The sequence below is a fragment of the Balaenoptera musculus genome, chromosome 3, assembly GCF_009873245.2.
Source record: "Balaenoptera musculus isolate JJ_BM4_2016_0621 chromosome 3, mBalMus1.pri.v3, whole genome shotgun sequence".
Lineage (NCBI taxonomy): Eukaryota > Metazoa > Chordata > Mammalia > Artiodactyla > Balaenopteridae > Balaenoptera > Balaenoptera musculus.
Genome location: NC_045787.1, coordinates 30643403 through 30662113, shown reverse-complemented (window position 1 = coordinate 30662113; position 18711 = coordinate 30643403). Strand labels below are relative to the sequence as shown.

The 18711-nt window shown below is 35.8% G+C and overlaps 1 protein-coding gene across 4 annotated transcripts in view; it reads left to right on the top strand.

Moving 5' to 3' along the window:
- Nucleotides 1-18711, top strand: part of LIFR (LIF receptor subunit alpha) — a 91748-nt gene that overhangs the window by 38144 nt on the left and 34893 nt on the right. For all 4 annotated transcript variants that reach the window (XM_036846780.1, XM_036846777.1, XM_036846781.1 and 1 more), the window contains 5 exons: nt 5734-5897; nt 10773-10947; nt 13179-13433; nt 16624-16753; nt 17199-17368. In XM_036846780.1, coding sequence (XP_036702675.1) covers nt 5734-5897; nt 10773-10947; nt 13179-13433; nt 16624-16753; nt 17199-17368 — 894 coding nt within the window. The remainder of the gene's footprint in view (nt 1-5733; nt 5898-10772; nt 10948-13178; nt 13434-16623; nt 16754-17198; nt 17369-18711) is intronic.

Here is an 18711-nt window from a genome sequence, read left to right as displayed (position 1 = left end):
ACCCCATTCCTTTCTTAACATTCCTTTAGGCAGTCTGTTTCTCTTTTGTGGTATTTCTCACAATTGCATAAATAATTTATTATATAATTAGGTGCTTCCTGTGTGTTTCCTCTACAAGAAAATGGGTTCCCTGAGGGCAGAGACTTTGTCTTCTACACCTAGTGTCTAGTCCAGTGCCTTGCACATAGCAGGCATCTTTTATAGATGTGTTGACCGAATGCCTAGGACATATGCTACAAGCTGGGTGGAAGCATGAAATAAATCCAGGCTCTTGGAGATGGAAATTTTGCCATGCAATGAGACCTTAAAAACTCCAGTGGTCTTGACTCTCTTAATGGTGGGGTAAGCAGGTTTGTTGCCTTCTGACAACTATTATAGGATGGCATCATAATGATATTACAATGAGTCTTATAAGGATGACTTATTTTGAAGCAAGGGAAAGAAAATATAAACAACTTGGTGATCTCTCCAATTTTACAGACAAGGTGCATGTTTGGAGTGGTCTGTGTCTGAGATAGCACAGATTTTGAAAGGATAATAGCAAAGCATGCTGTCCAGGAACTTAGAACCGGTCTCATTTTCTGGCTGAAGTATTGTCTGGGTAAAGTGCTACTTAGGGCTGTTTTCAAGATAAAGAAGAGCCATGTTTGTTACTTTCTTTCTGTAGTTGTCTGTGAGATACGTGTGAGATTGTTTTGTGCAGATCAGCCATGATCCCAATACCCAGGAAGAAATATTGTTAATACTTACATGTGTTCTCTATGTATGTGTGTGTGTGTGTGTGTGTGTGTGTGTGTGTGTGTGTGTATAAACAGTAAAGTTTATATTACTTTATGATAGGCTTACCAGAAGATATAGATAGATTTTCAAGTTATTATGTAAATAAATCTACATTATAGCTGCCTAGTATTCCATTGAATGGAGGTACCATAATTACTTTGTCATTGATTTTTTTTTTTAGCAAATTGTATTTTATTTTATTTTATTTTTAGCAAATTATATATTTTATTTTTAAATTTTTTTATTTATTATACTATTTTATTATAATCAATTACCACATCATTTTAAATAGAGGCCTTGTAAAATTGAACTAGATTGATGTCTTTTTTTTTTTCAGTTATACATGTACATGTATCTATTCTTTTAAAACTTCTTTTCCCATTTAGGTTGTTACATAATATTGAGCAGAGTTCCCTGTGCTATACAGTAGGTCATCCTACTGTTGGTTATCCATTGAAAATACAGCAGTGTGTACACGTCAATTTCAAACCGGGGTGGGGCGGGGCTGGGGGCGGGACGTTTTGGGGGGGAGGGATAGCTAGGGAGTTCGGGATTGTCATTGATTATTAACATTGAGATTTTTCTTTCCAGTCTTTCAGCATAATTACCAATGCTTTAATGAACACTTTTTGCACATATATGTTGCTGAATTTGTGCGATGGTTTTCTTAGGCTAAATTCCTAGAATTGGGAATGCTACATCAAAGACATCTGCTTGTTGTGACTTTTGATGTCCGCTACCAGTTGTTCCCCCCACATTTTGAATCTTTCTGCATTCCCATAGACATCATATTAGAGCATGCCTGCTTGTCTGCATCCTTGCCAGGACTGGGTATTGTCTATCTCTCTTAGTTTTGCGATTTCAATCTGATGGCCCCCGAATTATAGCGCTGTTGTTTTTATATTTCTGTGATTACTTTTTTAAATTATCAGTCATTTTTATTCTTTTCTGAACTATTTATGTCCTTTGAAATCTTCTCTCATGTTGAAATTCATCTTTTTCCTCATTAGTTCACAAGAGCTTTCTGTATAGTATGGTTATCACTTCTGTCCTCTTTGCTACAAATACTTTTCCAAGTTTAAAATTTAAACTTTGTGGGGTTTTTTTCACACCACCAATTTTCATTTTTATATAATAGAATCTCTTGATATTTTTCTTCATGAGTTTTTGGTTTTGTTATCATGCTTAAATCTTTCATCCATCTGGAATTATTTTGTACTAAGGTATGAGGGAATCTAACTTAATTTTATTCCAGATTTTAAAAAATTTCCCCAGGACTCTGTCAGAGAGCCAATTTGTGCTGTCTGCTTTTTCAGTAGGGATTGAGAAGGTTCTGTCTGGGAAGCTACTTGAAGATAACAGTGTTAGAATTAGAAAGGCAAATCAGGACAGACTCTAGGTGACTTACTTGATTAATAGTTCACTGTTTTTGCATAGCATGTAATTTGTTGACAGCATTTTTAATAATAATGGGCCTCATTGTGATTTGAATATTAGATTAACAGTATCCCAATATTAAGATATTACTACTGCTACTCAAATAAGAAAAATACTGATAAGAAAATGAAAAGCAAATTAGATGAATATAAGAGAAGGAGGTGGGTCCATCAGCAAACCTTTGAACACCTGTCATATGCAAGAGATGCTGTGAAATGATAGTGGAGCTGTGCATTAGAAGATTTGGGTTCTTTGGCAGTTTGCTACTAAATAAAAGTATGAGAAATTAAGTTTTCTCCAAATCTTAAGATGCTTTCAAAAGTATACATATAAAGCAAAGAAGATGTTTAACACATATACATATATCTAATAAGCTTCTTTTTTAAAATTTTATTTATTTTTGGCTGTGTTGGGTCTTTGTTGCTGCACGTGGGCTTTCTCTAGTTGAGGCAAGCGGGGGCTACTCTTCGTTGCGGTGCGTGGGCTTCCCTTGTTGTGGAGCACGGGCTGTAGGTGCACGGGCTTCAGTAGTTGCAGCATGTGGGCTCAGTAGTTGCGGCACGCAGGCTTCTAGGGCACACGGACTTCAGTAGTTGTGACACACGGTCTCAGTAGTTGTGGCTTACGGGCTCTAGAGCGCAGGCTCAGTAGTTGTGGTGCACGGGCTTAGTCGCTCCGCAGCATGTGGGATCTTCCCGGACCAGGGATCGAACCCGTGTCTCCTGCATTGGCAGGCGGATTCTTAACCACTGTGCCACTGGGAAAGTCCCCTGTAATAAGCTTCTAATTGACAAGGGCAACCACAAAAATAAGCCTTTGTAAGATTTTTAATCTCTAAGTTTCTTAAAATAACCTAAAAATTTGGATCTGTATGAGGCAGAATAAATAACGTGGATCCTATAGAAGAGCTGGGAAAGCTCCCATCTTCTGATGTTCTAAGGCAGAAGGGGCATGGAGGTTATGGGTAAAGATAAACCAGCTTTATTTAAAAAATAAACAAGACTGATGAAATTTTTTCTAGCTGAAAAGTTTCTAGTTTCTAGAAAGCAAGCTAACATTGTCCTCAAGTGTATTTTAGCTGGAGAAAAATGCAGATGACAGTTCGTGGGAGCTTAGGGGAACTTCCCTGGTATACAGTGAAGAAGTATACTATGAAGTCGTGAAAAAACTGTGTTTAATCTTTTCATTTGTAATTATGGCTGTTACTGTCTTTAGCTTGAAATATTAGATATGACTTGGGTTTTGAAGAATAGCCCACTGCTATTTAGATAAAACGTTAATTATGTGTACTTTTCAGGGAGGGAAGCATTTTAATAGATGAGTGTTGCCTTAATAAAGTACTCTCATGTTTCATAATTTTAAGTTACTACGTTGTGTCATCTTGGAACATTGGAAGGATCCGTGTTCTTGGCAGCCTCTGCTCTGTGTGGTTGCCCTGCCACCTTGAACTTGTCCCTCCTGGCACTGAATCAGCTTGTTACTCCTCATTTGCTCCTTCTTTTTTAAAAGCAGTTTCCCACTTAAACTTCTCGTGTAAAGCATCCTCCACTGTCCTTATGTAGCTGTGTAACTGTTGACTGCTGCATATTTTAGGCTTTAATCCACATGTTCTATTTCCTGTGCGGCCCTAAATATTTTACATAAATCCAGTGTAGAGCACTGTGGTCAGTACATTTTAAGTAAGTTTAGTAAAAACTTACTTTTAAGTTCCAAAACTAATTTATATTATATATAATTTATATTATTTTAGTCTGCTTTGCCATTTTTGTTCTTCAGCACATTCAGCCACCCTCCCTCTGTCAGCTCCCGCAGTTGTGCTGGAAGTGACTTTACTTAATGGTCCTTGAACTTCCTGGGGGAGCACTAGGATAGATATGGGGCCTGAGAGGCTGTGACTCTGGATTTCTTTTAGCTTCCCTTCACCTTACTGTCATTTGAGGAGAGCACAGGCAAGAAAGAGCCCTTCATACCAGAAAGCCTGAATTACATAGAGCAGAGCAGGCTATACCTGTGTGCTTCCCACTGATCCCCACATTTTTCATCACTATACTCCTTACAGGTAGGAAGACTTGAAGATTTTGAAGAATACTTTACTCTTTTGGCTACCTTGTTGTTCTTTTAAGTTTACCAGTTTCTCCCTGTGAGAGGCTCTATCCTTGAGCATGGTTTTTCTCTTTACCTTTTGTACTACAGCTTCAGAGCCTACTGCCCTGCCAGCCTTCTTTCTCAGGAATTGACGGTACCCTCACCAGCATCAGTGGTCTTTTCTCAGCCTTCCTCTCTGAACTCTGTTTTCTTGGGCCTGGACGACAACCCATTTCTTTTGACCTCAGTGATCCCAGATTTTCTCTGGTTTCCTTCTGCTTCTACGTCATTCCCTCTCGGGATTCTTGCTGGGGTCTCTGGCTCCCTGAAGGTGTGACTGTGTCACTAGCTGTCAAACAAGCTTCGGCTGTTTTGTGTCAGTGTGTTATGTTCATTTCTTGAGCTGCACTCAGCGAGTTCCTCTTGAGTCTGTGTGCACGCTCTGATTGGTCCCCGTTCTCACTTACTGTCTGCACCTCCCCCGTCCATTGATGGTCTTTTTTTCCCCAATACTTAGTCATCCATGGCCAGACTCCCACATCTCTTCACAATTGTCCCTGATACCTTTTGCCTTTCTTCCTGCTTTCTGGGCTAGTGACTTGAAGAAATCTTAGATGTTTTCATGTCTTGTTATTACTAATCCTTCATTTCTTTGATCCAGTCATTTCTTTGTAATGCCCATTAGATTTTGTCCTTTCTTTTCCATATATGGCGTCCTGAGCCACATCCTTATTACTATAGCCAGGCTTTCTCCAGCTGTCTCCTGCTGGATCGCCTTATCTCTTTCTCAGTCACCTGCAGACCTGTTGCACACCACTGCAAACTAGCCTTTCTGAAGGACTTCCCAGATCCTGCCAAGTACTTCTTAGAACCTTGTTGGCTTCCTCAGCTCAATGCTTTGGTCACTACCACGGGCTTGCTGCTGTTTACTGCTGCCTATGCCAGTAGTAGCTCATTGCATCCTCAAGTGGGTAACTTTCCCTAGCATGCAGGCTGTGACTGGAGTTGAGTGGGGAAGGGTGCAGAGAAAACAGATGGAAAGGTTTACCAAGGCCAGCTCTCCATAATCTATACAAAGGGAGCTTTTTTACCTCTCTCCAATGTTGTCTGCTTGGGGATTTCAGACCCAGTGACACTGGAGTGTTGTGGGAACTCAGTTGCTGTTTGTATTAGAAGATGTATTATGGATTTGAAACAGCGGGCTGGTAAATAATTTTCTCAGATTTGGCTGATGAACAACTGGGACCTGCTTATACAAATAAATACATATATTTATTCTCTTTTTTCAGTAGTAGGTGCAAGAATTTACTTTAATCTTTAATTGTTTTTTGATCAAGAAGTAAAGTTTAAAATTAGTTGATTAATGGGATTATAATATGAAAAATAGTCACTTATTTGACTAAGTTTTATCTTTTGTTTCCTTTTTTTAAGCCTTAATTCCAGATGCTCCAGAGATCTTGGATTTGTCTGCTGATTTCTCAACTTCTACATTACACCTAAAGTGGAATGACAAGGGTTCTGTTTTTCCACATCACTCAAATGTCATCTGGGAAATCAAAGTTCTACGTAAAAAGAATATGGAAATCGTAAAATTAGTAAGTTTGAACAAAAATAGTTTTTTTCCTGTGACATTAAAGAAACTGAATACTTTTTTAAAATTTTAAAGTGGCAACAGTGAACCTTTAGATTATTAAAGAAGTAAATCAGATATCCTTTGGGGGTTCACTAAAAACTGTATGCTATGCCTAAAAAAATCACTAAATTAATGAAAAAATGTGTAACCATTATAGGAAGTTTAGGAAATTAAGGGAGGATTAATCCATGATTCTGCCACTTGAACATAGTAAACAATATCTTTGTGTATTCCTGTCTAACCTTTTTTATATGCATGTTTTTACATAAATAAAATTAAAAATATACATATAATTTAATTTACATATTACTATAAATTATCTAACATTATAGACATAAAAATAAATGTTTTGCAACATATTTAGCCATAGTAATTGTTGAGAAATCTATAAGTATAAATCTATAAGTTTGTATAAATCTATAAGTTTGAATAAATCTGTAAGTTTGAATTTATCTGAATCCAAAATAACATTCTTATATTTAATAGTACATGGTTTTTTTTCCTCTAATTTTTAAAATCTTGTTTATGAATAGTTTCCTAATAATCCATCTTTAGTTTGTTATTAATCTAAGGAATAATGAGAAATAGCAGTGAAAAGTATTGACAGCTAGTACATGGGAATTCCCTCTTTCATCCTTTTACTCTTTTCCTCTTTAATGCACTTGAAATATGCCTAGTTATAGACTTAAGAATTAGAAGACCATGATTTTACAGTTTATTTGCCTAAGTACATAGATAAAATAGTAAAGATAATAAATAGGATTATTCTGTATTTCATAGCCACTGTATTATTTTTCCTTTTTGACAACCTATGTATTACATCCTGAAACAATAGCAGCCATAATTGTAGTTATCTTGTATCCAATGCTTCTGGCATTCCCCTTCCCAGCACTATTGTGAAAGCTCTCTATATGTTAATAGTTTGCATCTTCACAACAGGCCCCTGGGGGAGGCTCTATTAGCATCACCCCCATTTTACAGATGAAGATACAGAGTCACAGGAAGACATTAAGTGGAGGAACCAGAAATCAAACCTAGACAGTTGATTCCAGAGTCTGTGCTCTTCCTTAACCAGTACGATCTGTATTGTATTACATAATCAGTATACTTATTTTCATCTAAGAAGCCCTCCCTTTCCTTTTCACCTATACAAATTGAATACACATTTCAAGACCCAGGTCAAATCCTATCCCTTATTTTAAAGCCCATTCTAATTACTTCAGTGTAAAAATGCTCTCTCTTTTCTTGAGTTTTAATGGCAATTCTTGTGTGTCAGTCTGATTTGCAGCTAACTTTGATATAGCTCTACCATTGTTGTCTTAATAAAACTCTTACTTATTTAAAATTGTATTGTGTAGCTTTTTTTATGGCCTAACATTTTATATTCTGCATTACTACTTACTGGCTTAGGATGACTTCTCAAAACCTCCTTTTTCTTATTTGTAAAGTGGTGCTAATATTTGCTGTAGTAAATGATATGATATTTATAAAGCTACTAAACAGCTACTAGTTGTTATTAATTCCTTTGGGAGCTAGATGGTTTGTTTGTTTTTTTAACTGACTTAGGGATGCCGGAGTAAGAGGGATACTCTTTGACATGAAGTGAAATCAAATATAAATGAACGGAAATATTATTCTAAGGTCATGTAACTCATTGCCAGAAGATGCGTAACAAGACAGCAATGGCAAGATAGTAATTCCCTACTTTCTGGAATATGATCTTTGGAGAAAAATCTTTCTGTGGGGAAAAATAGCAAGAGGCAAGAAAAATAGAGCTAGAACAAATTAATTTTAAAAAGTTACTCCTGTCCATAGTAAATATGACATTTTTATTTATAATTATATTATTAGTATTTAAGGTAGAATTGCTTATAATCAGTCATTTTATGACAGGTTATAATGCTATTATTTTGTAATAGCTTAAAGATCATTAAGGATCATGAAACACTATAAATGTGAGTTTCATTTATAAGTTTCATTTATAGTGTTTCATTTATAACTTGACATTTTCTGCCCGCAGCCTCACAAACAGCTGTGGAAGCTTTGCACTGTGCAAGCCAGGATGTGAATGACGCCTGGGAGTTAATGCAGCCCTCTCTCCTCCTCTCATTTTTCTCTCTTGTAAACAATGAATTCTTTTAGCTGATTCTTTTATTATTTGTCTCCATTTTTCCAGATAGCACGCTTATGTTGCTCTTATTATTATTATTATTATTTTAGTTTTTTGAACAATGTTTTATTAACTTCCCACAATGGAAAATGAGAATTTAGTCCTGTCTCACTTCCCAGCCCAGGGACACGCACTCGCATGTATGTGCACTCACATGCGTGTGCACGCACGCACGTGCTCTCTCTCTCTCTCTCTCTCTCCACTTCTTATTTTTTTCCAATATCATTATGTTATAATTTTTGGTAGACCATTATTCATTATTTGGATTACAGTTATGTAAACACTATTTATAACTGAACCAAGTAGTGTTTACTATTCTTACTTTTCTTTTTTTTTTGTACATCTTCTTGTATTGTACTTTTAGTTTTTATTTGTCTGCTTCATTAATTCAATCCTAAATTCTCTCTGGGTTGTGTGAATCTGTCTAAATGTTCAAACAAACATCAGTTTTGTCTTTGTGAATACATCTCTCTGAGGGCCTTCTGACTTACTTCCTGACTCTTTTCATATAAGAGCTCATGTGGATGCTGCCAATATTTGTATAGCACAAAGTGCGGCAAATAGCTGAGTATTCTGAGGTTTCTCAGGAGCTCCAGCAGCCTCCACTCCCAGTAGCCAACCCTTGGTTTGAAGAGATTAATACCTGGGTATACCTGTAACCCATTCAAGACAAACCTCTATGTTTTTCAACACATTTGTTAGGAAGCTATGGTTCATCCTCATCCAGAGGATTCCTTTTATATTTGTCTTATGATGGATCCTCTTTTTCCTGAATCCCTTGTTTCCTCATTTTGGTGGAAGCATAAATTCTAGTAGTTATTTGCTATTTTTTGTAGATACTCTCTGCTAACTGCAGTGGTAGCTTACAGATATATTTTATTTAAAAAAATTTAAATCAGTTGCCAGGAAAATTTAAAAGACTGTCAATTCCGAATATTGAGAAGATGCAGAAGGATTGGAACTTTCATACCCTTCTGGTGGGAATGTAAAGTGCTACTTGATGAATACATTGAGATACTACATTTCTAAAGATGTCTTTATTCTGCATTCACTCATGATTGCTAGTTTAGCTGGGTAAAAGATCCTAGGTTGGGAAATTTTCTCAAGATTTTGAAGGCATTGTTCCATTTGCTTCTCATTGTGGATCTATCTTCATCTGTTGTGCTGGACACTCATTAGGCCCCTTTCAGTCTGAAAACACATGCCTGTCAGCTTGGGAAATTTTCTTATTTTATGTCTTTGATTTCCTCATCTCTGTTTTCTCCTTTTTTTCTTAGAACTTCTGTTCTTTAGAAATTGTACCTTTCTGACCTTTCCTCTAATTGTCTTATCATTCTTACATTCCATCAGTATTTTGCTCTATTTTCTGAGCAATTTTTCCTAAACTTTATCTTGCACTTTTGAATTTCTATTAATACACGTTTTAATATACAAGAGATCCCTTTTCTCTTCTTAGTCCTTTTTTTAAAAAATTTATCATGTTCTTGTTTCATGGATGCAATATCTCTTCTTATCTTTGAGGATATCAGTGATTAAAAATTTTTTTTTTTTTCTGTGCATTCTGTTTTTTCACATTGCTTTTTTTTTTTTTATCTTGACCTTTGACTTTCACATTAGAACTTTTTGTCCACTTTCTGGTCATCCTGGTTGCTGCTCATATTTAAGTGAGTGGTTCTTGAAAAATAAAACAAGTCTAATTGGAACTTTTGTTTGCCTGGGTGGGACTTGTTGACTGGGACATCATTGTATGTGATTAGGATGGGCTGTCAAGCTGGAAAAATCTTAATATTATTTTAGGTTTTTATCTTGACCTGTTCATATGCTCCTTAGAAAAGTTTGTTTAGACTCTTACCTGGTGAGTATGTACTTGGCCATCAGTATCCTGGGGGCTGAGTAGAGAAGAAGGCAGGAGTGCCCCAGCCTTTAGAATGCATAGTTAGTTACCATTGCCCATCTGCTTTCCAGTGTCCAGAATCTTACCGGTGTTGTTTCTTCAATTTTTTGCCCTTGTGCATCTGTGCCTTTTTTTAAAAAAAAATCTTGTACTTTTGTTCTAGAGGAATTTCATGAAGTAAAGAGAAGGAAGTACATTTATTTAATCTGTTGTCTTTAACCAGAAGTCCCAAGGTTTCTTTTAGTATATCCTCATATATTTGGTTGAAATCTTGCCCATTTTCCACAATTGAAATTAAGCGTCCTATATTATTATAAGTTGCATATTTAAAAATAAAAGTTGAAATATATGACACTTATATAAAAAAAAATCTAGTCTAAAATAATAGTTTATTTTGTTGAAATGCTCTCCTCTCTTTGACTTTAACCCTTGGAGATAAAAAAGCATTAACTGTTTTTTCTCCATGAAAAATGGGACCATTTTAGGCAATGGTGTATTTTCTCATGAACTGTATTGAATGTTTTGAAATATTAACATCTTGTGTAATAATGAAGTAGGCCCTAAAGTTGAAGAAGTAAACATAAATGAATCATAATTATTGTTACTACAACTCTCTTTTTATGCCTTATAGAAAACAGGTAGTTTTACAAAAGAACAAAGCTTTGATTTACTTAGCTGGTAATTGTATATAGTCTGTTGTGTTTTTTTAACCCTAAAGGAAAGCAGGACATAGTACTTGGAAATAGAATTTTGTGTTTGTGTTCATTTTGTAGGTGACCCACAACACAACTCTGAATGGCAGAGATACAGTTCATCACTGGAGCTGGATCTCAGACATGCCCTTGGAGTGCGCCACTCACTATGTGGGAATTAGATGCTACATTGATGATCCTCAGTTCTCTGGTCGCAAAGAGTGGAGCGACTGGAGCCCACTGAAGAACATCTCTTGTAAGTGCATATTTAAAGAATTTTCGTTTCAGATGAATTAGATTAGTCTTGCTTAAGGGTAGGGTTTAGCTCACGGTTTTAGTTCTCTGAACCCCATTTGGATGCATGAGGGTCACCTGGGGATCTTCCAAGTCTTCCACCCCAGAACATTTTGATTCAAAAACTCTTGAGATAGGCTTCAGGAATCTGTATTTTTAAAGAACATACTGAGTGATTGGATAAACATCCAGGTTTAAAAATCACTTCGAATAGACATTGGAAGAACATTTAAAAATTTTATGTAGGCGGTAATGAGATCAAGTCCATATTTTTAAAATATAGCTCCCAATTTCTTGCCCATAAAGCAGACCGCTGTGAGCTGCAGTTACTGCAGAGAACATGGGAATCTGCAAGTATAGGACTTGCCTGGCAGTCCAGTGGTTAAGACTCCGAGCTTGCAATGAAGGGGGTGCAAGTTCGATCCCTGGTCGGGGAGCTAAGATCCCGCATGCCATGTGGCGTGGACAAAAAAATAAAATAAAATTAACAGTGTGAATCTGCAGGTATATCAAAAATCATCTGTACATTGAATAAAACTCATATGCAGGTATAATGTTGGCAATGTGAGAGAGGGCCTAGAAAATTGTTGACAATAAAATAAAGGGCTTTAAAAGGCTGGTAATCATTGTAGATTATTCACTCTAGTGACAATGTGGAGAAATGGATCAGAGGGAGGAAGGACTGGAAGCAGGCAGGTTAATAAGGAGAATCTTGTAGTTCAGCAAAAGACAGTGAAGGTATAAAATAGGACACCTGGGTTTAGAAATGAAAAGAGGGAAGAAGTATAAAAACACTGAAGAGACCGAATTAGAATTAGTGCCTATGCTTTTGGTAGGGGAGAAATAGAGCCGAAGATGACTATTAGTTTGGGCAGCTGAGTAGCTGGTGATGCTGTCCAATGAGACAGAAACTAAATGAACAAACTAGGTGGGAAAGATAAATTTCAATTTTAATATGTTGAGCTTGAGGTAGCTGTGAAGTGCCTGGGAGCAATTTCTCATTGTCAGTTGGGAATACAAATTCGGCATCCAGGTGATTAGTTCAAACTGGAAATATACAGTTGACCCTTGAACAACTGGGGGTTAGGGGCTCCGACCCTCCATGTAGTGGAAAATCCACACATAATTTATAGTTAGCCCTCCATACCCGTGGAACCTCCATATCTGTGGTTCCATATCCGAGGATTCAACCAACTGCAAATCCTGTAGTACTGTAGTATTTACTATTGAAAAATATCCACACATAAGTGAACCCATGCAGTTCAAACCCGTGTTGTTCAAGGGTCAACTGTGTGTTTGAGAATCATTAACATACGTGATGTGAAATTTTTTAAATCTTGGAGGTTAACATAACTCAAGGAAAGGGGCATGAAGACCAAGGACACATCTCTTAGAAGCTTGTATGAGGAGGGTTGGATGGAAGAAAACGAGGCCAGCAAAGCAAACAGCAGCCAGAGGGTTAAGAGTAGCAAAAGTAAGTAGTCTACACCCCAAGAGAGAAGGGAGTTTTGAGAAGGAAGACTTTAGGCAACATACCAGATGTTGTGGAAGTTGAAGGAAAGATTACTAAGACGTGGCCATTGGATTGAGTAGTTAGGCCACGGAGCCATTTTAGTAAAGTGGCCAGAGTAGAAGCCAGATTGCAGTAGATTAAAGAATGAGTAGGTAGAAAGGAGACTAGAGATAATATTTTTAAATTGGCTATTTAGGAAAATAAAAACAAAGAGGTGGCTTTAACCTACAGAGTTGGGATTTTTTTTAGAAAGTGCTTTTTAGGATGTGGAGTATTTAACCATACATGCAAGCTGATGGAAAGTAGGACATCTGATCTAAATACCTAGAATAATTTCAAAGGAATGGAATTATTTAATGTGTACCTTTTTCTTGGTGTGGATTTTTCACATGTGGATAAACCCGCTTAATTTGAACCTTTAGACTTCTTAGATATTAACCTGTGACCTTACACGTTGACCTGCAGTCCCCTCTACTCCCCCACCATCACCCCGTCATAAGTAAATAAAACCACACACATTTTTATTTCTTGTGTATGTCTTGCTCCTTTGAAACCTGGGGAGCGTTCCTTATCTTTGGGCCACCATAATTACAAAGTACCTAACAGTGTGTTTTATGTACACTGGGCTAATTTATGTAAAAGACTTCTAAAGTATTTATAATTCCTTTTGCTCTTTCTAGGGTCTCCTGCTTCTCAGACTAAGGTTTTTCCTCAAGACAGAGTGCTACTTGTAGGCTCAGATATAACAGTATGTTGTGTGACTCAAGAAAAAGTGTTATCAGCACAGATTGGCAGTACATATTGTCCCCTTATCCATCTTGATGGGAAAAATGTTGCAATCAAGATCCGTAATATTTCTGCTTCCGAAAGTAGTGGAACAAATGTGGTTTTCTCTGTAGAAGATAACATGTTTGGAACAGTTATTTTTGCAGGATGTAAGTATATAATTTTTTTTTTAAGAAAAGAGTTCCTATTAATCTGTTTTGGTCCTCTTTGAAAGCCTTAATGCTTTTTTGGGGGGATGATTTTATTTCTTTCTTATTTTTTTATTCTTTGATACAAATGACATTATGAGGGTACCAGCATTTTTGCTTGTTTTAAGGTGAGTTCTAAGCTTGTTTTCTACATACCTGTATCTATATAATTTGCAGCTTTTGTAATAAGATTTGAAACATTCATCTGCTAATTTTTAGTTTAAATTCTTAGTTAACAGCTTTGTTGAGTCAAGGGCAGGTAGTATATAATATTTCTTACTCCTACATCATTTAGGAATTTTTTCATATAAATTAATTTCCCACCTAATTAAAGCATACCTTTTTTTTTAAGTACCTGAATTAAAGAATTTGTAATGATTTTACACAAAATCTTTCAAAAGCATAACCTACGCTTCTCTGATGAGAGGAGGGTGGCTGCAGGACATGGGGGGAGGAAGAGTCCCCCTCTCACTGTGTTCTGTGTCTGATGTACTCTTCATAATGCAGGGGCATTTTTTAACATGGTCACTTCTACATTCCATGACGTTTCCAAAAGTTGTTGTGGGTGGACTGCCCTACCTATATGGCTTGTGTTGTGCATCCACAGATACTTTTGTATTTAGAGCTTTTCTGTCCCCTCCCCTGTGGTAACTGTAATGTTCTAATGCACTGATGGCTTTGCCTCCAGCAGTGCTTCCCTTCCTGCTCACATTCGGAACTTAAAGTTTCTAGTGGTCCAAGGGTCTCATGAATAAAGTGTGTGAAATGTAGTGAATGGATTTTGTCATTTTCTTTTGCTCACTCAGTGATTTTTCTTATGTTTTTTTTTTCTTATGATTGTCAGTTATGCTGTGGATCAGCCGCTTTCAGTCACTTTTTTACTTCCATAGAAATTTATGATAAATTACATTCATTTGCTGATAGATTCCCAAGGGAAGGGGATTAGGTGCCCTTCTCAGCTTGATGGCTGTAACCTTACTCTCTTTTTGCCTTCCAGTAAGGCATTTTGGAATGCAAGTGAGAGTGAGGATATATTCGAATTTAAATTTTAGAAATTTAAAAAATTAAATTTTCTTTCCTAAATGGAATTTTAGGAAGTGATGTGCAACATTCCTCACAAATGATCATGGAGTCTAAGTAAAGAACCAGTGTAGTGAAACTGCTTGATAAGTGATACCAAAAAGTGAGATACTCACTTAAAAGAATGAAATAAAAAATTAAAACTTAAAAGATGAGAATATTCACTGTTTTTATTGTTTCTAACAATGTTCTAATCTTTTATCATAGTTCTAGAGCAAACCTATTTAGTTCATAATTTAGCTTTCCTTTATAACATTTGGAGGTTGAAATATTGATCAATATTTGTCAATTCAGGAACAGCAGTAACATTTCACTTCAGAGGGAGCTCTTTAGAAACTTGCAGCAAGGGCAGACTGTGGTGTGAGTTAGGGATCAAGATTTACTTTCCTTTACCTTATGGGTAGCTTGTTATCCCATCATTTACTGAAAAGGCTGAAAAGAATGTTAGAATCAGCTTGTCAGTTTTCCCCTACACACACACATACACATTCAAACGTGACAGGATTTTGATTGATATTACATTAAATCTATCAATTTAGGAGGATTTTTATTCTTAGAATATTGAGTCTTCCAAACCATGAACATGGTATAACCTTCCATTTATTTAGATTTTCTTTGATTTATTTTAGTGATATGAGGTCTTTTATCTCTTTTGGTAAATTTATTCCTAGGTGTTTGATGTTTTCTGATGCTATTAAAAATTGATGTTTTTAAATTGCGTTTTCTATATACTGCTACATAGAAAGACAATTGATTTATACCGAGCTTTTACCTAGCTTCAATTGATTCTTTTGTAAGTGAATTTCTTTGAAAAGAAAATCAGTATATTTCAAGTACTGCCCCCTCATATTTTTTTCTCCTTCAATTTTTCCTTCTACTTCTGTCTAGTTTGCTCCTGTTATTTGGATTTTAAGTATTTCAACTTAATATATCTGCCAAATCCTAAAATAATCAGCATTTTAAATATCCTCAAAATTTGGGGTATGTGAATTTAATAAAACGACCAAAAGAGTTTGTCCTTAAGTTTAAAACAGTTTTCAAAATAAATATGTCTGTGTTAGTTTTATTATCCAGTTGGTAAACTTTCATATAAATACTCATTACTTCTCTTAATGTTACCTAAGATACTTGAAGGATGTAATGCTTATCTCTGGGGAAAGTATGTGAAATTTTCTAAGTCTTGTTTGATAAACTAAGGACTATTTTAAAAATTCAGGTTTTTAAAAATAAAGTTATCTTTTAGACTTTTTCAATGAGTAGATAGTCGTTTAACAAAACTTACCTCCATGGAAGATAGTTTGGATAAATATGACAGTAGGAAATATCAGTTTCTGTATATGCTTGGTTAAGTAAGATTACAGAAATATCACTTTCTATAATCAGTGTCAGACTGTAGAATTTTTATTTATCACTCTGCCTCACAAAACAAAAACAACTTTTTTTCTTTTTCTAGTCTTGCCCCTACAAAAACAGAACAGTCTCATTAAAGAAGGAAAACAACAAAAGATCAGTAGTCACTTGGAATATAGGGATATGTAGAATTTTACCAAGAGTGGCTTTGTAAATAATAGTCCTTACAACTTATTTAAGAACTCTGAAGCTTGTAACGTGGCTTATACTGACTTATGATTTGGTACTTCTTTTCAAATCACAGTATAAAGAGGATAGGTAATAATACTTTTAACCTGTAGATTTTTCTGATTTAACTAGTTGGACAAAGGTTCCTTTGAGAGATTTGATGGACTCTGAAATGGGATTTAAGGGAAAAGCATGATAGTTGATCTCTTCAGGTTGCTATTGGGGAGTTTCCAAATGAGCTAATGGTCACTCTTAAGTGACTAACTCTTAAGTTAAGTGATTAACTCTTAAGTTAATCCATCACTCCTAATGTAATATGAACTCTGAATCAACATGCTATACAAAGAATGGTAATTCCTGCACCATTCAAAATGTAAGCAAATGATTTTTTAAGGAAATTGTCCGAAATGTAATTAACATTTATGAAACATAATGTTTTCAGAGAAAATATACATAATCAAAGTAACTACCTTTTTTTCTTTTTTTTTATTAGATCCACCTGATATTCCTCAAAAACTGAACTGTGAGACATATGACTTAAAAGAGATTATATGCACTTGGAATCCAGGAAGACCGACATTCTTGGTGGGCCCACGCAATACAAGTTACACTTTATTTGAAAGGTAAAGGTCTCTGGGAAAGGTTGTCAAACAGTGAGGAGTACCTTGGAAGGATGTTAAATGACATAAGAAGATGCTCTGTTTCATTTATATTATGAGAACAAATATAAAACAAAATATGCTGTAGAAAATTGGGTATACTATAAATACTGCACTTTAGACACATGCAGACTTGATATCTTGTCGTCTTTTTAAAAAAGCCTCTAGAAGGAAGAACCCTCAAATATGAACAGAGACTGTCTCTGGGTAGTGGGCTATGGCTGATTTTTTTCTTCTGTTTTCTGCATTGTATATATTTTCTTCCCTGAGTATGTAGTATATCTGTAATTAGAAATACAGACTTCTTAAAAAAAAATTTATTAGAAATTTACCCGTTCATCTTTTCCTGCAATAAATCTCTTGCCATTTTGAAATTATTTTAATATTCCTTAATGTTCTCTTAATTCAGTTTTTCAGGAAAATATGTTAGATTTAAAAGAGTTGAGTTGCCCACAAATGAAAGCTATCAGTTATTCTTTCAAATGCTTCCAAATCAAGAAATATACAATTTTACGTTGAATGCTCGAAATCCTCTGGGTCAATCAGAATCAACACTTTTAGTTAACATAACTGAAAAAGGTAAGCTGCTGCATAAACCAATGTCTTAAAAATAACTTTAAAAGTGGTAAAATGTCTTGAGATTAATGAAAAGTGCTTCTAGAGATTACTTTTTACTGATTATTTCCTTTATAGTTACTTAATACTAATTTTGTAAATTTCATTTAAAAATCTTTATAATTTCAAGTTTTACTGTTTTATTAAATTCAAATAAAAATTTGAATTGTTTCATAGAAATTGTAAGTGGCTTTATCTGATAGTTTTTGATTTCTGAAAACAGTTTTTTGCCCAATTTTTAAAACCTTTTTATTTTGAAATAGTTGTAGACTCACAGGTGGTTGCAAAAATAATTACAGCCCTTCATCCGACTTTCTCAGTGGTAGCATGTTATGTAACTGTAGTACCATGTCCAAATTAGGCAGTTGACCCTGGTTCAACACTGAACCAGACTACTGACCTTGCTCAGTTTTCACCAGTTTTTATATGCATTTAATTGTGTGTGTGTGTGTGTGTGTGTGTGTGTGTGTAGTTCTGTGCAGTCAGATCCACGTACAGATTCACGCAACCCACCAATACAGTTCAGATACAGAACTCTTCTGTCACCCACAGGAACCGCCTCCCGCTGTCACTGTAGCAACACCACCCCCACCCCCATCAACACACACGGGCACGTGCTAGAATCTCTGTTCCTGGAAAACAGCTAGTCTGTTCCTCATCGCTATTGTTTTGTTATTTTGGGAATGGTGTGTAAATGGAGTTGTACACTATTTAACCTTTAGAGGTTGGCATTTTTTACTAAGGATGATGTCCTTGAGATCCATCCAAGTATGTATCAGTAAATAGTTTGTTCCTTTTTACTGCTGATGATTTCTGAATTTTTACCAACCCTATTAATGTACAGCTCAAAATAGAAATAAAAGAGGCGTGTCTTTTTGGCACTCATTCCTGTGGTCATTCCATGTGTATCAACTCTGTGCCAGGCTCAGCAACACACAGAGCAGTGGCGTAGAGGCCTTCTCTTAGAGACAGTCAGGGGCGTAAGGGCTTAAACCAAATGCATTATAATACAGCCTGGCAAGTGATTAGTAGATGCTCCTGTTGCCTTACTTGTGAATATAAGTCACTTTTATCAATTATTCCTTCTCATTATCTTTGTTATGTCTTGATTTTTTCCATAAGGTCAGAAAAGCTACATCTTATACTTGCATGGCAGTTTTATATATATTTGTCTGCCCTCTGCCATTTCAGCCATATCTTCCACGTGATTCTTTCCCATCACTCAATTTGGTATATGCACTATCACCAGTGTAATGTGCAGTTTGCTTCACTGTACCTTTGTTCTTGCCAAGACCCCAGCCTGAAAT